Consider the following 22,680-nt stretch of genomic DNA (forward strand, 5'->3'; position numbering starts at 1 on the left):
CTGAATATTCCATTATATATATCAGTATATACCACATCTTCTTTATCTTGATGGTCATTTAGATTGCTTCTATGTCTTGCTGTTATAAATAGTGCTGCAGTAAATATCGGGGTGCATGTATCTTTTTGGATTATGGATTTCTCTGGGTATATGCCCAGGAGTAGAATTGTTCGATCTTATGGTAGCTTTATTTTTAGTGTTTTAAGGAACTTCCATACTGTTCTCCATAGTGGTTATACCGATTACATCCCCACCATCAGTGTAGGAGGGCTCCCTTTTCTCCATATCCTCTCCAGCATTTATTGTTCACAGACTTTTTGATGATGGCTGTTCTGACTAGTGTGAGATGATTCCTCATTGTAGTTTTGATTTGCATTTCTCTAGTATTTAGTGATGCTGAACATCTTTTCATGCGGTTTAGAGAAATGTCTGTTTAGATTTTCTGCCTTTTTAAAAAATTTGTTTTTGTTGTTGTTGTTATTGATCTACATGAGCTGTTTATATATTTTGGAGGTTAATTCCTTGTTGGTCACTTTGTCTGCACACATTTTCCCTTATTCTGTCAATTACCTTTTCATTTTGCTTATGTTTTCTTTTGCTGTGCAAAAGATTTTAAGTTTGATTAGGTCCCATTTATTTATTTTTGTTTTCATTTTTATTACTCTAGGAGGTGGATCCAAAAAGATATTGTTGTGATTTATGTCAGAGTGTTCCACCTATGTTTTCCTCTAAGAGTTTTATAGTATCCACTCTTAACATTTAGGTCTTTAATACATTTTAAGTTTATTATTGTGTATGGTGTTAAAGAATGTTCAAGTTTTTCAACTAGCACATTTATTCAGTTATATATTTCCTTTTTTCAGCTGCTTTTATGATTTGGGATTGATTTAATTTGCTGTTTATTTTTTGCTTGATTGATTTGTTATTGATATTTGTCAACTACTTTACAAATATTACAACTACTTTACAAACAAAGTTTGGATTCATACTTAAGTCATTAATACAGTACCTCAGTTTTCACTTCTCTTATAGTGAAGATATTATAGATATTTACTGCATTAGAGTTCATATTTATGTATACTTTGGTAGTTTCCCTCTGTATCTTTTACATATCTCTCTTTCATAGGAAATTATTCATTCTTTTCTCCCAGCCATTATTTTATCAGGCCCAGCAGTTGTCCTACTTTTACTCCCATGCAGCAATTTACTGCCATCTCTGAGAAGGAAATGGCAACCCACTCCAGTGTTCTTGCCTGGAGAATCCCAGGGACGGGGGAGCCTGGTGGGCTGCCGTCTACGGGGTCGCACAGAGTTGGACACAACTGAAGTGACTTAGCAGCAGCAGCAGCTGCTAAAATGTACCTTAAGGACTCACTCTGCCTCTTCCCATTCTCCTAGAAAGACTATTTTGATAATCCCCATCTAATAAATTCTGGAAGTCAGAAGCTTCTACATTAGAACTTACAATTCATGAGGCTGATAGAAGTTTTGAGGTTGCAATTAAGTTGTATGGAGGCTTTTCTTTTATTCATCAACTATTGAAGCTGTTCTTTGACCAACTATTATGTCTTTTTTTTGATCCATGATATATGATTACTGATTTATTACTTATGGAAGGACATTATCTTCCTATGGAAAATGTTTCAACCAAAATCTGTCCTTGTATTTAGGACCAGTTTTTCACATGTGGACCATAAACAATGAAGGGAAAATAATTTAAAGGGCAACTTACTGTAGAGTCAGTAAATAAAACTTTTAAAAATTTTCTTTTAAAGCTCAGAAAAATTTAATTAATAAGCTCTTTAATCCCTTTTGATTGAATACCCTTCCCAATTTGGTATGTTATTAACATAGTGCCTGGTAGCTAGATGGGACATGAAATGGATAAGGATTAGATTTATATAGGATGTTGCCTTCATCTGTCAGATAAAGACAAATTCCAGAGAGTGAAAATGAACTGGAGTTTGAGTCTTTGGTGCTCCAATTTCTCTTTCTCAATTTTAAGATAGATATACTCCCCAATGACTGCTGTCACAATAGCTACTAATGGGTTTCTCTAATCCTTTTTCCTTAGAAATGAAAGTTGTGTGCTCTTCTGTTAGGCAAGTTACAAAGGGTCTCAAGGCATTTTTGTTATCTAAAACCGCCTAAAGCTATTATTTCCGCCTTCTTAAAATGTGAAAACAAGCATGCATGGTTTTATAACTCTAAAAACACATATACTTGCATTTGTGTACATATATATGTTTAACTGCAGTGTTACATTTATTAAGACAGTGATACTGAATCAACAACTGCAAAAGATACAATTTTTACCATTTGGCATGCTGTGCAAAAGAGCCATGTACTCCTTTTGACCTGTTCCCTATGATAACTGATATCCATCATAATCATAACCATAGGAAAAAAAAGTTGTTTTTCTTGTTCACCACTGTATCTGCAACTCCTAGTACAGTCATTGTTTAGTCACTGTCATGTCCGATTCTTTACAACCCCCTGAACTGCAGCCCACCACGCTCCTCTGTCTATGGGATTTCTCAGGCAAGAATACTGGAGTGGATTGCCATTTTCTTCTCCAGGGGATCTTCCCAACCCGGAGATCGAACCTGCATCTTCTGCATTGGCAGGCAGATTCTTTACCACTGAGCCATCAGGGGGGACAGTACCTAACAGTTAATAGGCACTCGATGAATATCTATCTGTTCAATGAACGAAAGAATGGATGATAGTCTGTTAAATCCAGATATAAAGTCTGTGACTGAAGAGGACAGAGCATTAATCAAGCTCCTAGTGACAAGAATATTTTCAAAAAAAGAGACAAAATTAACCTCCTTTACATTATGAGATCAAACTAGTCAATACTAAAGGAAATCAACTCTGAATATTCATTGGAAGTACTGATACTGAAGCTGAAGAGCCAATATTTTGACCACCTGATGCAAAGAGCCGACTCACTGGAAAAGACCCTGATTCTTGTAAATAATTATACAAATTTTAAATTTTATAAAACTCACATTACTTCATCATATATCTAAAATCTGAAAAATTATTGTAAATTAAATTTCCAAGTAAATACTCCTTAAAAATTACCTTTATGATATGGTGAAACATAAAATTCCATATTTATAAGTAAAAAAAAAACAAGCTTTAAATGTTAATGGTAACATAAAATATACACAAAGGTATTCCCAGATTTGGCAAGTAGCCTAATGGTTTAAAAAAAAAAAACAAACAGTTTACACGAAGAGAATGCACATAGCTGAAAATATTTGCTTCGACAAAAACTTTGGTTAAGAATCTTATTTACTTTCAATCATATTTACTGTATTTCCAAAGCTACGTGTTACTTATTCACAGGTAAAACTTTTCATTATCCTATTAATTTTATGTCCAAATGAATATTTATTTTAATATTTAATATTGAAGATGCAGACTCTAAGTTGTTCCAAGTTTCCATGCTACATGGCTTTTACCAAGAACAGGATGCTATTTTTTAGATTGTTTTTTGTTGTTGTTATATGTGGAGTTTTATTTTCAATGAAATATGCTGAATTCATTTTTTCCTAATCCTAGTTCAGTGATTTAGAATCCTTTGTTCTGAGTTCAGAATTATTACTTAAACTATTCAAAAGCATTGAAGCTCTAAGTGAAGGATAGTTTAATGAATAGTGTTTTTCTTTCTTCCTTGCAATTCTGAAATTTTTGCTTTTTTCTCTTTTGCCATTTAAAAAAGCTGATCTCTATCCATTTTCTTGCTTAAAATGGTAATCATGAGCATGTTGGTACTTTGATAACATTAAACTAAACCTTATAAATTGGCATTATGTGGGTAAAAGTATTCAAACCTTGGCAATTGCATATAGTTCAATCTACTACAGTGACTTTTACCCATGTCTGCTTATTTCTGAACTCTAGTGCATATAATTAAACAGTCAAGGAAAAAATCAAGAACTTTGTGTTGTAAATCACACATAATTAATTAATGGATACCAATTATTACCAATTTCCAAATTGAATTTTCCAAACCTGAGGCAAAACATTAAAGGGTGTTCTCACCATTAGGGAAATGTCTAGGGTTTAAAAAACATAATGAAAGGAGGTTAAGACTTAAGGTCCCTCTCATGTAACATGTGTTGTTTTGTTGTTTGTTGGTTTTATTAAATTTGTACATTTACATTCAGAACAATTATATGGAACAATGGTTCTGCTTTTCTCTCCCAGTATAAAATACTATAATAGAAAGCATGTTCTCCCAATATCAAAAACATTAACCATTTATAAAATGTACAAAGTATTGCCAAATCTGTTTCCTATTTTTCCCAAATAGTATACTGGCATTTGTGTTAATTTGTACAAATTTAATTACATTCCATCTTGAATAATTGTGTGAACTTGCTTGATCACACATACTGGATTTTTTGTTCTTTATCAAAATAATAAGATGTTCATGATTGCGTATTTAAATAGGATAAAGGAGTATCAAGTGAAAAGAAGAAAGAAAAGCATCTTGTCCATATTTTCCAATCCCATCCCTCAGCAGTAATCCGTTTCCACGTTTCCCTGGATTATTGTATGCAATAGAGTGTTTCTCTGTAAAAGCTATCTGCCCTTCCTTTGCTTAGTTACACAAGACTTAAAAGCATGTCCTGGTGCTAAAAATTTTGGAAAGATAGAATGCCATATGTTTAATTTTTAATGATGAGAAAAGCATTTGCTTCTATGCAACTCTCTCTTACCATGAGCAAGAGCCAATTTTTCTTTCAAGATATTTTTCTCTAAAAAGATTTTGACAATGTGTGCAACTTAATGCAAAATGTACCTATCACAAAAGGACTTACAAAATCACTTTCTGTTTAGTTGGTACTAATGGATTAGAATTGTCGTCTTTGAGGAACAATTGGAGCAGTGGAGTACAGGTTTTGCATTTGGTGCTGTTGTTCTTGTTGGTGCTCTGTGGCATCTGGGAAATTAGGCATAATTCTAAAAGGACTCTGTCTATTGTTAGATATCTCAGGTACTGTGAGGAAACCATGGAGAAACTTGGCCAGGAATACATAGAGATTGTTACTCTACTGTTTACTCTTAACAGCTAAATAACCAATAAAAGTAAAACAGAATAAACAGGGAGAAATCCAAAGTACTCACAGCATCTGTTCAGGCCTGAATGTGTGTCCACATGGTTCGAGAACAATGTAACAAACCTTAAAGGATCAATGGCTCCATTCAAATTGATTTTCATAAACAGGTTAAGATACAGAGCTTCAACTAAGCTTTTCACTTCAAATGAACACATATATAGTGAGGCCTGAATACTGTCTTTAACTCTAAAAGAGAAATGGAAAATATGGTCCCTGTGCTCTGGTAATTTGTAACTTTAATTGAATACACAGGTCAGACTTATACAAACAAGTTAGAAAGTAATAAAAGTAGGAAAGACATAATACAGCCAAAATACCTAGTATAAGGCATGAGTGTTACTCAATTTGTGAAAAGTAGAAAGCAATGTGGACTTCCCAGATGGCTTAGTGGTAAAGAACTCTTGCCTGCCAATGCAGGAGACATGGGTTTGATCCCTAGGTCAGGAATATCCCCTAGAGAACAAAATGGCAACCCACTCCAATATTCTTGCCTAGGAAATCCCCTGGACAGAGGAACCTGGCAGCCTACAGTCCGTGGGGTCACAAAAGAGTCAGACACAACTTAGCAGCTAAACAACAACAAAAAATCAATGTAGACAGCAGAAACTGAAAATAATTTTATTGAGGAGAAAGCCTTTAAAATAGTCATGCTTTGAATATAAGTGACATTTGGACAATACTAGCACCCCACTCCAGTACTCTTGCCTGGAGAATCCCATGGATGGAGGAGCCTGGTGGGCTGCAGTCCATGGGGTCGCTAGGAGTCAGACACAACTGAGCGACTTCACTTTCACTTTTCACTTTCATGCATTGGAGAAGGAAATGGCAACCCACTCCAGTGTTCTTGCCTGGAGAATCCCAGGGACGGGGGAGCCTGGTGGGCTGCCGTCTATGGGGTCGCTAGGAGTCAGACACAACTGAGCGACTTCACTTTCACTTTTCACTTTCATGCATTGGAGAAGGAAATGGCAACCCACTCCAGTGTTCTTGCCTGGAGAATCCCAGGGACGGGAGAGCCTGGTGGGCTCTATGGGGTTGCACAGAGTCGGACACAACTAAAGCGACTTAGCAGTGGCAGCAGCAGTAGCTACCACTTATTTATTATGTGCCAGGATACATTCTAAATTTTTTGCTATGATAACTTGTCACCATATCAACCCTATTAGGAAAGCACTATTATTATACCTGTATTCTGAACTATCCAAGCTGGACATAATGGTTTCGTTCAGAGTGCTGAGAGCTTCTAATTCTGAATACATTCTCAAGGTATAGAGTTCATAGGATTTGGTAGCCAATTGCATGTGGGTTGATAGAATATTCAAGGATAAAACTAAGAATTTTGGCATAAACAGCTGAGACAGTGGAGTTGCCATTAACTATAACATGTGGAAAATTGCAAGACAAACAAGGAAGGATACAAGGTTGAGTATAAGTTTGGTTTTGATGTGTTAAGTTTAAGATGTTTATTAGACTTCCATGTGGACATCAAGAAATATATTGAATATCTCTTGAATATATAGAATAAGTTAAGTTCAAGAGGTCTTTGCAGTTAGAGATAAAAATTTAGGAATCACTCTTCCACACTTGCTCACAAAATATGGGTTTTTCTGATGTCCCCTTTCCAACTGTCTTTTCTATAACCCCACCTCTGTAGATAGTCTCAGCCACTCCCATGGTCTAAATATCATCTGGACACAAATGGATCTTATTGGTGGAGATGGAAAACAGGATAGGCAAGATGTCAAGATGGTGTCATAGAATCGCTGCTCATAGTGCCCAATAGTGGGGCATTGGCACATGTAGGGATTCAACCATCGAATGACTGACTCTGCTAAAAGCTACAGCAGAGTGCTTATGGGCTAACAGAAAAAGGAGGACTTTGACTTTCTGGTTCACTGTTGTATTCCCAGTATATAGACTGTATCAGGCACATGGCAGATTTTCAACAGATATTTGTTGAATTAATGAATGAAGACAGACCTGCAGCTCTCAGAGAAATGGAGAGAAACCTGAGGCCTAGCAGAACTTGGTAAGACTACAGAGGCCAGGGCTGTGTGGTGAAGGCCATATTTGACAGTGCTGAATGCTGCAGAGGCAGGAAAAAGATGCGATCAAGAAGCTATTAGTGAACCAAATAGAAAATTTCCTCAGGAAGTAAATAGAGTTTAAAAAAAAAGTGAATCACAGGTGTTTTATAGCCATCTGCTCACATTAAGTCATTCTGAGAGATAAAAGATGAAGAATCACTAGAAAGCAATTTTATAATTTATAAATTAAGTTCAATATACTTCAAGGCAGAATATAATTGAAATATGTAAGTCACTTTTCAGGGAAAATACACTCAACAATCAATTTCTTATTATCTTTTATTTTACTTATTGTGTTCTATATCTGAGACTGTATGGTTTCAATTTTGGGGTAGCTTTTCTTTTTTCTTATGGAAACAGTCTTACTAAAGGAACACTGACAAAACTTGAAGTGAATATTTTATAAATAATTTATAAATATTTTATTACAAACCTTAAAATAGAAGGCAAAATTTCAGATTGTTTGTATACACATCCTACGATTGAACAATTATTTAAAACCTTTCCTCAGAGTTTTAAACTCACAAAGCTGTGTTTGAGCTGACTTCTTGGTATAAAACAGGACTAAGCATAGCTACATGTGTGAGACATTCTCAGTTTTTGATTGTGTGCCAAAGCTTGTGCAAGTGCTGAACTGAATTCTCTGTTGTTTATGTGTGAAATGGCCATTTATTTTTATGACTACATGGAAGTCATGACAGCAATATGAATTTCAAGTGGCACTTTTAGAAATAGAAATCATACAGGCGCTTTTCAGAGTAAATATGAAACAAATAACTTGCTGTAAGAGGACACATTAAAAATTCACTAAGTTCTTGTTTAAGTTTATTGTCATCAGAAATGATTACTAATATGTTCAGTTTATCAGCTCTCAGTGTCTCCTACTCTAGCCCTGTCCAGTTTCTTCAGTATCTTGTTTGACATTGATATAAATAGATTTAACATTTACGTGGGAAAAGGCATGCTTTGTAATGAAACATTCTGACAGCAAGGAAGTAGTTGTCACTTTATACTAAATGGAAGAAAAACCAAAAATCAGAAATGTGCCCATTATGATAGAGAACAGAGCCTCATTAAATTAGGAGTTACTTGAGGCCTTTATCTCAGCCTGATTAGTTGGCAAATAGGTGCCTTGTAGTCTCTAGTTTCTCTTTTTTAGCTCATTAAAGACACTTATAGATTCCAAATGGATTCTTTTCTTAAATTGAGACCCACATTTCTAAATATTATTTTATCTCAAACTGAGGCCTATATTATGCTGGCTGTGTTACCAATGAGCTCTTATTTAAACAACATGCTGTTCACCTAGAAATGTGAATTACAGCAGTGTAGTTTACTATCTTGTTTTTCCTTATTTTACATATTCAGGCTTTTACTTTCAATTGTGAAAGTTACTTGCCAATCCAAATTTTCTCTATCAAAAGTGTATAAATAAGGATCTCATTTAACTTACTTGATTCTAGGAACCACAGTGGCAAGGATGCTATTTTGAAATATTGAGGACTTAAATTATATAGACTCAAGCCTTCCAGACATTGAAATTTCCATTTCCAGGAAGTGTGTCTAACAAATAAACATCTCATTGAATTGAAATTGGGAGCAGGGAGGTCATTTCATAGGGGCATGTCAACATCAAGAAAAAAGTTAACTAGTAAGTGGGTACTTCCTCATTTTGCCATCATATTTCAGGTAAGATAAGCAACTATTCTGGGAGAGAGAGAAATGGAAATAATATACTCTATAGTGATCCTAGGGATTTTTCCATCTCCATAGCAACTACAGAGACTATGATTTCCTTTTTAGAGGGTCAGAAACTATAAAGATCACTTATTTCTAGACAAACCAAAATAGTAAAAAGCTATAAAAGATCTCATCTCTGACTTTAAACTGTGGAAACTGCTACAGAATTTTCTTTGGTGCATATACCATTTTTTTTTTTTTTCTGTATGCAGTGCCTCTGGGACAAGAGTATGTGTAGGGACTTTAAAAAGGATTTCCTGGACTCCAGCCAATTTTGACAGCATTCTGCAAGAATGCACCAAGGAGCTATTATCTAGATATCCAGGGAGTATGACATCTTCTGCCCCAGTTTTTGCTTTTTGCTTCTCTCATTTAAGATAGAAAGTTTTCCTGCTTTGGCAATGTGCTGCCCTGCATTGCTAAAATTGTTCACAACTCGATTCTGAGCAATTCTACCACTTCCCAGAGAATTGGAAACTCTCCAGAGATTTGGATTAAAAATCAGGAAGCTTTGCAAGGTCAAATCATCTGAGAGAGAATATATATTCTCTCTCACACACCCCACATTGAAACCATAAAAGAAATTCTTTTAGACCAGTAGGGAAGATACTCCCACCTTTCTCTTCTATTTTACCCCCATAGGAAATGACAGCTATTCATTGTAAGTGTCTGGGATCCCAACATGCAGACAAATGGAGCTGGTTGCCCCAGTGTGAATTTCAGTACTCAGCCTATCAGTGAGCTGAATGCTTGGTGTCAAGTGGAGAACATATCAGAGTTCTGGATTTTTGCCCTTGGGCTGGCAGCCACGCGAACCTGGAGTCTGTGACTCACATCAGCAAGAGTCTAGCCAGTGCAAGCATTGGGGAAGGTCATTTGGTCAGTAGAGTTAACAGAAGCAGCAGAGAAAGTCATGTTGGTGCATGTTCCTGGCACGTGACCTAATCTAGCTAGTGTGTGCATGCGTGCTCAGTCATGTATGACTGTTTGAGACCTCATGGACCATAGCCTGCCAGGCTCCTCTGTCTATGGGATTCTCCAGGAAGGAATACTGGAGTGGGTTGCCATGTCCTCTTCCAGGGAATCTTCCTGACCCAGGGATTGAACCCATATCTCTTGCATCTCCTGTATTGGCAGGTGGATTCTTTCCTATTGTACCATCTGCTGCTGCTGCTAAGTCGCTTCAGTCGTGTCCGACTCTGTGAGACCCTAGAGACAGCAGCCCATGAAGCTCCCCTGTCCCTGGGATTCTCCAGGCAAGAACACTGGAGTGGGTTGCCATTTCCTTCTCCCATGCCTGAAAGGGAAAAGTGGAAGTGAAGTCGCTCAGTCGTGTCCGACTCTTAGTGACCCCATGGACTGCAGCCTACTAGGCTCCTCTGTCCATGGGATTTTCCAGGCAAGAGTACTGGAGTGGGGTGCCATTGCCTTCTCCGTTGTACCATCTGGGAAGCCCCAATCCAGCTAGTTCAGTTCAGTTCATTTCAGTCGCTCAGTCATGTCCGACTCTTTGCGACCCCATGAATCACAGCACGCCAGGCCTCCCTGTCCATCACCAATTCCCGGAGTTCACTCAGACTCACGTCCATCGAGTCAGTGATGCCATCCAGCCATCTCATCCTCTGTCGTCCCCTTCTCCTCCTGCCCCCAATCCCTCCCAGCATCAGAGTCTTCTCCAATGAGTCAACTCTTTGCATGAGGTACCCAAAGTACTGGAGTTTCAGCTTTAGCATCATTCCTTCCAAAGAAATCCCAAGGCTGATCTCCTTCAGAATGGACTGGTTAGATCTCCTTGCAGTCCAAGGGACTCTCAAGAGTCTTCTCCAACACTACAGCTCAAAAGCATCAATTCTTTGGTGCTCAGCCTTCTTCACAGTCCAACTCTCACATCCATACATGACCACAGGAAAAACCATAGCCTTGACTAGACGGACCTTTGTTGGCAAAGTAATGTCTCTGCTTTTCAATATGCTATCTAGGTTGGTCATAACTTTCCTTCCAAGGAGTAAGTGTCTTTTGATTTCATGGCTGCAATCACCATCTGCAGTGATTTTTGAGCCCCCAAAAATAAAGTCTGACACTGTTTCCACTGTTTCCCCATCTATTTCCCATGAAGTGATGGGACCGGATGCCATGATCTTCGTTTTCTGAATGTTGAGCTTTAAGCCAACTTTTTCACTCTCCTCTTTCACTTTCATCAAGAGGCTTTTTAGTTCCTAGTTGGGTAGCCCTAAATATTCCACCCAAGACTCTAGGCTCAGAGTGAAATTTCACCAGGTGAATAAAAGAAAGAAAGAATGTAAGAGGCTTTCTTGAGTGCAGTGACCTCTAAGGCATTGATAACATATCCAAGATCCATCCTGTCTTTTAAACATTTTTGTTATAGTATCTGTTTTCATTTTATTAAACTTTTCCTCCGTAAAGAAGTGTCTTATGTGAAATAAAACAAACTGTAGCATCATACTAGGTTATTTTCAATTTGTAGTGAAAGAGGGTGACATTGGAACACAGTCTTCTCTGTCCAGAGTTACATTTCCACACTTTCAAGATGCTGAGATTGCTCTTGATAAGATCACCAATCACCTCACACATACCCACAGTTGACCTTTTACTCCTGTTTCTAGATGCATTTGACTTGTTGGCAGCTCCCTCCATCTCTCCTGATGTTCATTCTTCCTTTGATTTGAAAATATATACATTACTCTTCTGGTTCTTCTCCAAGGTCTGATGAGATCTGCTCTTTGGACATATTCATCTCCACCCTTTACGTCTGCTTTCCACAAAGGTTCATCCTTAGGCAAAATTTCACACTTTTACTCTAACAAACATTTCTGAGCAGTTTTGCCATCTCTCCTACAATTAAACAATACCTACTCTATTCCACTGACTAGCCATTCTGTATGTAACACAGGCAGAACAGTTATATCCTGCATTTTCTCCAGAAGAGTAATGTCACAGACTATTTTCTGTGTTGGCATGCCTTCCTTTCCCTCATATGGTAATCCTTGGTCTCTCAGATAAATATCCTGACCACAGAATTAAATTAACTTGCTTAACAACAACAACAAAAAACTTGAAACCTTCTAATCACAAGGTATTCATGGACTTGAAGACAACACCGGGGAATTGTATAAATAGTCTCGCCCTCTTCCCCACCCCCGCTGTCTCTGAAATTCATTCACACCACCCATAACCATCATGTCTAGAGGACTAGAAGAACTGACAACACAACTGTTTTCCTTAGGGTGTCAAGGTAAGCACTGACTTTCCCCTTACAAATGACATTATCTATATCCTCACCAGCTTCTGTAGATTCATCTTCCCCCAAGGCAAGTCCTCATGCACCGCAGTCGTGAAGGCAGACTCTGAAGCAAACTCCACCAGTCTGACTGGGAAGGTGCAGGCTCAGCAACAAGCATTCCCTGTCTAGCCTCGTCTCCATTTCAGACATGGCTGAGATCCTCCCCAATTTTGCCTGAGAGTTGGCCAACATATTTATTTTACTGATACTTGGTCAGTTTTTATGTTTATACAGTTGACTCTTGAACAGCCTGGGTTTTGTTGTTGTTGTTGTTAAGCAGGTCAATTTAACTCTGTGTTCAGGATATTTATCTGAGAGACCAAGGATTACCATATGAGGGAAAGGAAGGCATGCCAACACAGAAAATAGCCTTTTTATGTTTTCCATAGAAAATTCTATAGAGCTGAGCTTCCCTGGTGGCTCAGACAGTAGACAAATCTGCCTGCAATGCAGGAGACCCAGGTTTCATCCCTGGGTCAGGAAGATCCCCTGGAGAAGGGAATGACTGCCCACTCCAGTATTCTTGCCTGAAAAATTCCAGGGACAGAGGAGTCTGGCGGGCTACAGTTCTTGCAGTCGCAAAGAGTCAGACACAACTGAGCAGCCAACACTTTCGATTTGACTACTGCTGCTGCTGCTGCTAAGTCGCTTCAGTCATGTCTGACTCTGTGCAACCCCAGAGACGGCAGCCCACCAGGCTCCACCATCCCTGCGATTCTCCAGGCAAGAACACTGGAGTGGGTTGCCATTTCCTTCTCCAATGCATGAAAATAAAAAGTGAAAGTGAAGTCACTCAGTCGTGTCCGACTCTTAGCGACCCCATGGACTACAGCCTACCAGACTCTTCCATCCATGGATTTTCTAGGCAAGACTACTACAGAACTATACAATCTGTCACTGGACAAATCCACAGATGCCGAGCAACCATGGATATTGAGGGCCAACTATAAATTATACATGGATTAACCCTCATGTTATTCAAGGGTCTACTTTATTTATTTATCCTGACAGAAAGCATATGATCTCTGGATCAGAGAACACACAAGTGATTACTCAAGAGCATCTTAGCACTCATCCTCATGCCCCAAATCCCCATGAGACGTGAGGTGAGAGCCAGATGTTTACCTGTGCATCTATGGGTTACAGTACAAGAGACAAAACTCAGTATCAGAAACATCAGAGCTTATATAAGGGAGTCGGCATATCTGATAAAGACAGAAAGAGAGGCATGGAGGGACCTGGGTGTCAGAAGGGAGAGAGGGGATGAAGATAGAGAAACAGGGAGAGACCTTTGCTCTCCTCTCCAGAGAGGGGGGCAGGTCTCTGTCTGTTATCCTCAGAAGGTAAGTTGGAATGTTGGCAAAGGAATCCAAGGAAGCTTCTGGGTTTCCCTGGAATAATACACTAATCTCAGCTCCAAGGTATATTTGCTGTTCAATGGTCCTTTAACCCAGATACCAGTGTTCTTTGCTCAGAAAGCCTAGAACATGTGGAGATGGGAGAAGATATATGACCCAACTGTATTTTTCATCTCATTTCCCCTTCTCAAAATCTGATGCCAGCTGCCTATTGAATACCTATAGTCTGGTGACCCAAAGGCTTTTCATTGTCATCATACACACACACAAACACACACATACACACACAAGCATGTACACACAGAACCTGTTCATCCATCTGCAGTCCTTTTACTCAGATACCAGTATTCATTCAGATGCTCAGGACAGGAACCTGGGAGCTAGAGTCGTTCTTCCTCTTTACTCAATACACAGTCACTGACTTCTGCCAAGTTTCCTTCCTAAACCACTTTCGCAATTCAACTCAAATATGAAGGCCAACTAGATTTTTTATTACATTAATAATATTTGAAGTTTTGAGATGTAGAATACAGTGCTGTGTGTGCTTTCCTTGAAAAGAATTCATGTATATCGGAAACATGCTGAAGACTTTTTGGATAGGGGTATAAAATATTATATCAATTTGTTCAAAATAATACAGTTGAGGACGTGAATGAGTGGACGTATACAGTGAAACAGTGTTGTCTATGTTTTTTTTTTTTTCTTTTAAATTTTATTTTATTTTTAAACTTTACATAATTGTATTAGTTTTGCCAAATATCAAAATGAATCCGCCACAGGCATACATGTGTTCCCCATCCTGAACCCTCCTCCCTCCTCCCTCCCCACACCATCCCTCTGGGTCGTCTATGGTTTTATAAGTGTTGGCAGTGGCTGATAGATTCATGGGGGCTATTTGTACTGTTTTCTTTTTTTTTCTTTTCTGCTTTTGTATGTATTTGAAATTCATGTATGTGTCTGTGTATGTATGAGACGGTTCCCCACTGTCTACTGAATTACATGCAGTATTTTTAAAACACATTGTTAATCATCTCCAGCTGCTATTTCCGGACCCATCTTCCCTGATCCTATACGTTTCTGAAAAATCAGATATGACTGCTCACGTTTCCTGTCTTTGCATGTGTATTAGCTGCTAAGTATGACATCCTTCCCACTTTAGCTACTCAGCTATGAATATCTACCCCAAATCCTACTTCCTTTATGAGCCCTTTCCATGGCTTGTGACCACATATATGATTCATTCCTTTTCTGAACTTTGAAAAAAAATTTGGTACCATTTAGATCACTCATCAAATAATTTCTGAACATTTAGCTGGGATTTCTACACTATAACTGTTTCCTTCAGTTTTCCAAACCACACCCTTCCTTACCACCTCAATAAGACCAATTCAAAACTTACTCAAAACAAGTATTGATCCTTATACATAGAAGAACTCAGTAAATGTTTACTCAATTGACTTGTCTTTGACAATTCAGGTAAGCAAAATAACCAAATTCATACTTGCAAGTCTAGACAAATATGGAAGATTTTGGCATTTTTTTGAACACTGTTATATATTTTTTTAATTATTATATAATGACACTGTGTTTTTTGCCCCCTTAAATACAATCTATGTTTAAAAAATTATGGAGTTGATTTTTGTGATACTTTAACTTATTCAACACAAATGCACTGGGTACATACAGTGTACCAGGCATGTGTCTGAGCTCTGGAAACCCTGCACTCATAGGGTCTAGTCTAGTGATACAGAGAAACTAGTAGATAGGCAATCTCATATTAGTCATAAAGGCCATGAAGGAAAATGAACAAACAAGGAAAAGAGAGCACTCAGGGCTGCTACTTAAAATGGAAAGGTAGAGAAGGCTCTTCTGATATGAGAAAGAAGTAAGGAAAGCAGTCATTTAAGTTTCTTGGAGGGAAGAATTATTTTTGGCAGAAAGAACAGCAAATGCAGAAACCTCAAAGCGAGAGTACATTCAGCATGTTCGAGGAACGCAAAGAGGCAAATGAGGCTGAAATGGTGTGCACTTGGAGGAGGGCTTCCCTGGTGGCTCAGCTGGTAAAGAATCCGCCTGCAATGCGTGAGATTGGGTTTGATCCCTGGGTTGGGAAGATCCCCTGGAGAAGGGAAAGACTACCCACTCCAGTATTCTGGCCTGGAGAATCCCATGGACTGTATAGTTCATGCTGTCACAAAGAGTCTGAGCAACTTTCACTTTTTGGAGGAGACTAAGGAAAAAGTAAGATTGGAATGGCAGGCAGCATACAACCAAGTTGTGCAGAACTTTGTAGGCCCTGATGAAGATTCTGGGTTTGGGTCTTCCCTGGTCCAGTGCCTAGGACTCGGTACTTGCACTGCTGGGGCCCAAGTTTAATCCCTTTTCAGGGAACCAACGTCCCACAAGTTGTGCCTCGTGGGCAAACACTAAATTTGATAAGGAGCATTTGAGAAGTGAAGTAATATGATTTGATTTGTGTTTCATACAAATTTCTTTGGCTGTTGTGTGGAGGATTGATGGGAGAGGGTCAAGGTAACAAGCAGGAGGGTCATTTAGGTAGGAATTGAAATAATCCAGGTGAGAGACAAGGGTAGCTTATATCAGTTAAAACAAGGGAGATGATGAGAAGAGGTCAAATTCTGGACATGTTCTTGGAAGTAGAGTCTATAGGATCATCCAGTAATATGAATATAGAGGTTAAAAAAGAAGGATCAAGGAGGATTCCAAGGTTGTCAACCTGAATAACTGTTAATTGATATGTCGTTTACTGAAATGAGGAAAATAATGGGAAGAAAAGGATAAGGGGATGCTGTTCAGAATGTGGTTGGGGCTATGTAAAGTTTGAGATGCTCCTGAGACATCCAAGTGTCAAGAAAGTTGTTGGAAGTATGAGTATGGATTTCAGAGTTGAGGTCATGGCTGGAGATATAAGTTGGAAAGTCATTGTCATATTTACTGTTCAGTCACTCAGTCACGTCCAACTCTTTGCAACCCCATGGACTGCAGCATGCCAGGTTTCCCTGTCCATCACCATCTCCCAGAGCTTGTTTAAACTCCTGTCCATTGCGTCGGGGATGCCATCCGACCATTTCATCCTCTATTGTCCCCTTCTCCTCCTGCATTCAATCTTTCCCAGGATCAGGGTCATTTCTAATGAGTCAGTTCTTCACATCAGGTGGCCCAAGGATTGGAGGTTCAGCTTCAGCATCAGTCCTTCCAATGAAGATTCAGGGTTGATTTCATTTAGGACTGACTGGTTTGATGTCCTTGTAGTCTAAGGGACTCTCAAGAGTCTTCTCCAACACCACAGTTCAAAAATATCAATTCTTCAGTGCTCAGCCTTATTAATGCTCCAACTCTCACATCCATACATAACTACTGGAAAAACCATAGCTTTGACTATACAGACCTTTTTCGGCAAAGTAATGTGTCTGCTTTTTAGTATGCTGTCTAGGTTTGCCATAGCTTTCCTTCAAAGCAGCAGGGGTCTTTTTAAAATTTAATTAATTTTTTTTTTATTGAAGGATAATTGCTTTACAGAATTTAGTTGTTTTCTATCAAACCTCAACAAGAATCAGGTATACATATATCACCTCCCTTTTGAACCTCCCTCCCATCTTCTTCCCCATCCCACCCCTTAATTTCATGGATGCAGTCACCGTCTGTAGTGATTTTGAAGTCCAAGAAAATAAAGTTTGTCACTGTTTCCATTGTTTCCCCATCTATTTGCCATGAAGTGATGGGACCAAAGGAAAATTATGACCAACCTAGACAGCATATTAAAAAGCAGAGACATTACTTTGCCAACAAAGGTCCATCTAGTCAAGGCTATGGTTTTTCCAGTAGTCATGTATGGATGTGAGAGTTGGACCATAAAGAAAGCTGAGCAGTGAAGAATTGATGCTTTTGAACTGTGGTGTTGGAGAAGACTCTTGAGAGTCCCTTGAACTGCAAGGAGATCCAACCAGTCCATCCTAAAGGAGATCAGTCCTGGGTGTTCATTGGAGGGACTGATGCTGAAGCTGAAACTCCAATACTTTGGCCACCTGATGTGAAGAGCTGACTCATTGGAAAAGACCTTGATGCTGGGAAAGATTGAGGGCAGGAGGAGAAGGGGAAGACAGAGGATGAGATGGTTGGATGGCATCACCGACTGGATGGACATGGGTTTGGGTGGACTCTGGGATTTGTTGATGGACAGGGAGGCCTGGCATGCTGCGGTTCATGGGGTCACAGACAGTCAGACACGACTGAGCAACTGAACTAACCTGAACTGAACTGATGAGACCGGATGCCATAGTGTTACTTTTTCAAATGCTGACTTTTAAGCCAGCATCAAGAGGCTCTTTAGTTCCTCTTCGCTTTCTGCCATAAGGGTGGTTTTATCTGCATATCTGAGGTTATTGATATTTCTCCTGGCCATCTTGATTCCAGCTGGTGCTTCATCCAGCCCAGCATCTTGCATGATGTATTCTGCATATAACTTAAATAACAGGGTGACACTATACAGCCTTGAAATACCCCTTTCCTAATTTGGAACTAATCTGTTGTTCCATGTCTGGTTCTAACTATTGCCTTTTTGACCTGCATACAGGTTTGTAGGAGTCAGATAAAGTGGTCTGATATTCCAGTCTCTTTAAGAATTTTCCACAGTTTGTCAGGATCCATGCAGTCAAAGGCTTTAGTGTAGTCAATGAAGCAGAAGTAGATGTTTTTCTGGAATCCTCTTGATTTTTCTATGATCCAATGGATGTTGGCAGTTTGATCTCTGGTTCCTCTGACTGTTCTAAATCCATCTTGAACATCTGAGAGTTCTTGGTTCACGTACTATTTGAGGCCTAGCTTGGAGAATTTTGAGCATTGCAATATAGAGATTATTTAAAGTCATGTGACCAAATAGGAGGTAATATATATAGATCAGGAAAGATCTATGCTAGAGCACTCCAATATTAAGAGATTAGTAAGAGGAGAAAGATTCTGTAAAGGAAACTGAGAAGCTGTAGACAAGAAGGTGGAAGAAAAAACAGAAGAATTCAGGTTACAGAAGCCAAAGATAGAGTTTTAAGAAAGAGGGAGTGATTGCCAGTATCAAGATGAAGACTGAATTACCCATTCAAATTGGGCACATTGAAATCAGTGGGCTTCAAGGCTAATGACTTTTAAAAGTCAGAAAATGAAAAATGCAAGACTGTTACTCTGGGTGTTGGTACATTTCCTTTCTTCTCTTTCCATAGACAACTGAATTATTTCTGACTTGCTTTACAATTTCAATATTGCAGAATATAAAAGACAACCTGCAACAAATCTCAGGTCGGATTGATGTTATTCACAATAAGAAGGCGGCAGCATTGCAAAGCACCACACCCCCAGAAAAGGCAAGGTTACAGGAAGCTCTCTCCAGGCTCGACTTCCAATGGGAAAGAGTGAACAAAATGTACAAGGACCGACAAGGGTAGGTACCAGTTTCCTTTTACTAAAAGGAAATGATTATACCTATCTCCCAGGAATTCTAGAGTTCATGTCCATGCTCTTCATGAAAAAAGAGATAGGGAAGAAGAGAGGGAGATGTATCACTATCACTGGAAAAAGGTAAGTGGAATCAGAACAAATGGTGATATAGTTGAAACTAATGAGCTGAATTCAACAAATTTTTCAGAACCAAAGTTAGCATCATGTTGGAACACTATAATATCCTCAAAAATTTCAGGTCATGCCAAAACCAATTTAGTCATTGAGTTGAGATGGTTTAAATAATTGTGCAGTATAATTTATATACTTTTGGTCAACTCTGTATCCTATAGATTTATAATAGTTTGATATACTTACATTAATATATTGGAAATATAAGCTAGCAACACAAAGTTGACTTTCATGTGTTGTTTCTGTTTTGAAGGTGATCTTTTACATTTTATGTCTCCATACTATTTTGTCTCAAGGAATTTGATTTAAAATTATTAATTTTTCATGCTTTCTTAATTACAATATCTAATTGTTGACCAAATTTTTAAAATTCACATATATTTCTTAGCCTCAGACCACAAGAAGGTGCTGTTTCCTCTTCCAATTTTAGGTGAAACATAATAAAATTGTAATGGCTTAAAGCAGTTTCCTTCAAAGAGTTGTTTCAAGACAGTATTCTTCATTATTATTGGGGGAAATAAAATCATTTTTAATAATTACAAGGAACCTCTTTAGTATCTCTCATATCTGTCCATTTCTTGATGTCTTTACTTCGTTTTTTGTTCTTAATTTACTACATTAGACTCCTAAATCAATACTTCTAGCATAAATCTCAGTGTTTCCAATGATCATGCCTTCTTTGCTCCCACTCATCTTTCATCCAGAATTGTTTTTCTGAAGTGTGAGAACTTAAGTGCTCTCACCTCATTCCTGTTAGAATAAAGTCTAGATTCATTAATTTGGAACAAAAGGCTTTCACATGATCCCTGCTCATGTCAACCTCACTGTGTATCAATTCCTGCCTGCCTACAACTCCTATGAATTCTGCTCTAGCAATATTAACTTGATTTAAAGATTTTCAAATGTCTTCTGCCCCCTCTGCCCTACCTGTCTTCAAGCCTCATGTCAAATGTTATTTCCTTCTTAAAATCCTGAAAATATTAGTTGATCTTAGAAACTTAGATACCATTTTAACATCAATGTAACATAATATCAGCATACAATTTATATATTTGCAAATGTTGCCAGACTCAGCGGCTACATATAGAGTTGGTGCTGCGTGCTAAATCACTTCAGTTGTGTCCAGCTCTTTACAACCCCATGGACTAAAGCCTGCCAGATGCGTCTGTCCATGGGATTTCCCAGGCAGGAATACTGGAGTGGGTTGCCATGCCCTCCTCCAGGGGATCTTCCCAACCCAGGAATCGAACCCATGTCTCTTACATCTCCTGCATTGACAGGCAGGTTCTTTACCACCAGTACCACCTGGGATGCCCCTGCTCCAAAGTCACCTTTCCTAGAATTTACTATAGAGCAATATCTTTTTTTACTTTTATGTCTCCTGCACAAGCTCCTGAAAGACAGAGATATGCTTTATTTTATGTGATATGTTCAGGACTAAGATAGTACTGAGCATGAAGTGGATGTTCAGTGTATCTGAACTGAATCCCCCACCAGGAAGCCTGAGAATATTTTCCCCTGGACTGTCTAATAGTTTTATCTCAACTTACTGGAAAACAGCTGGTTCCAGGGTATCCATAGCCATTCTTGATAAAGGGAAAGAAACTCAGCAGTCCTGCATATATACAGCAAAAGACAAATTTCTCATTCCATCATGGTATACCTCTCAGTATCCCATACTAAGTCAAAATGAACTTCTGCAAGTTATTCAATGAGGTCAGTTTCGTCACTCTCTTTTGGGGTGCTCATTCCACATTGGGAATGTGTGTGTCTCTATTGTCTTCTCTCAGGGTTTTCTTCCAGCTATCCAGGCCACCAACACTATCCTCTAAGAACTTTCAGGGTTCTTGGGTAGGCAGTGGCTACGTGCTTCTATAGACACTGACCAGTCTTACAGGAAGACTGAGGTGAGACTTTCTGCTTTCTGAGACTATCCCCCCACCCCACTGTCAGTCATCTTTTGTCACTGAGCTAGGTATTTCCTTCTGACAGTCATGCAGCTCTTTACCTTTCAGTTCACCTTCAACCATAAACTTGGAAAGAAGCAGATCCTCAAACACCATTCTATAGAGAGAGTAAGCTGAATTCTCACCACAGATCTGGGTGGGCTCTTTCCTACATCTGGCAAGTGATGGAGTGTCACTAACCCCAGTAGACCCACTCCTTACTTATCCAGATGCTGGAAAAGTATCCTCATTTTACTCTAATTAGACTTCCCTAGGAATTGGTCAGGAGCTGCTAAATTTCATGTGACTGTAGTCTAGTCTTGGGTAAAACTGTTTTAAGTTATTGTGTGTGAGTACAGACCCTAGAGTTCAACTTGCTTTAATATCCTGGCTTTGTTGCTGACTGGCTCTGTGTCCTTGAGCAAGTTCCCTAACCTTTATGCTCCACAATTCCCCTATCTATAAAATGGGACAAAAATATTTACTAAATCATAGAGTTGTTATGAGGATTAAATGATACAGTGTATGTCGAGTATTTAGTGTGTTGCTTCTACATAATGACTCAGTCAAGCTCGGCAATTTTGATGTTATAAATAATGGTCTCCTGGCTCTGATAGTCTTCATGCCTGTTAATTCTTTCTTATATGCTTTCACATTTTCCTGAGGACCATAGAGAGCTGATTTAAATTCAGTCCCTGATTTGAAGAACCTCCCAGTGCTAGAGAGAAAATGGACAAACAGCCAATAAATTACAGGTTGATAGATACAAGCAATGCTGGAGGGCGAGAACAAGATCCCTGGGGAGTAGAAAAGGAACATCTTACTCCCAGTCAGGAATAAAGCAAGGTCAATGGACCATTCAAGATTCTGAGTTACAACTAACAGAAAGAGACTCCGATTACCTTAGGTAGAATTATATAATTAGAAGAATATCAGGTAACTCATGGAATCGATGGAAAGGCCTAGGATCCGGGTGTAAATATGGGCAGAAATTGTCAAGGAAGACTGATATATGCACCCAGAAACACACCAAGCATCAAGCTACAAGACAAATCTGAATTATAAACTTGTCAGAGCCATGGGCCACTAGTACACCAGAGGTACCATTGCCCCTCTATAGCAGTTGCAACTCTCACTTCCCAAAAGTATCAAAATTATTTATTTTTGTGTCACTAATTTTAGAATTACATTTTCTTACAGAATTGCCAGATAAAGAAGTTGTTTATTTTTTTTCCTCTGAAGGTCCAATTAGTGAATATTTTAGTGTGTGCAGATCATGTGATCTCTGTTGTAACTACTCAACTCTTCTGTTGAAGGGTGAAAGAAACCCTAGACAATGCATATACAAATGGGCATGGTTTATTCTAATAAAACTTTATTTATAAAGACAGGCAGTAGGTCAAATTTTGCTGGAGGGCCATAAATTGCCAACTTTTGTAATAAGTTGCATCAGTCATAAAACTAGGTTCT

The 22,680-nt window shown here is 38.7% G+C and overlaps 1 protein-coding gene across 10 annotated transcripts in view; it reads left to right on the plus strand.

Moving 5' to 3' along the window:
- Positions 1 to 22,680, plus strand: part of DMD (dystrophin) — a 2,228,404-nt gene that overhangs the window by 960,364 nt on the left and 1,245,360 nt on the right. For all 10 annotated transcript variants that reach the window (XM_061410475.1, XM_061410469.1, XM_061410467.1 and 7 more), the window contains one exon: positions 18,904 to 19,076. In XM_061410475.1, the coding sequence (XP_061266459.1) occupies positions 18,904 to 19,076 (173 nt within the window). The remainder of the gene's footprint in view (positions 1 to 18,903; positions 19,077 to 22,680) is intronic.

This window comes from Bos javanicus, chromosome X (genome assembly GCF_032452875.1).
Source record: "Bos javanicus breed banteng chromosome X, ARS-OSU_banteng_1.0, whole genome shotgun sequence".
Taxonomy (NCBI): Eukaryota; Metazoa; Chordata; class Mammalia; order Artiodactyla; family Bovidae; genus Bos; species Bos javanicus.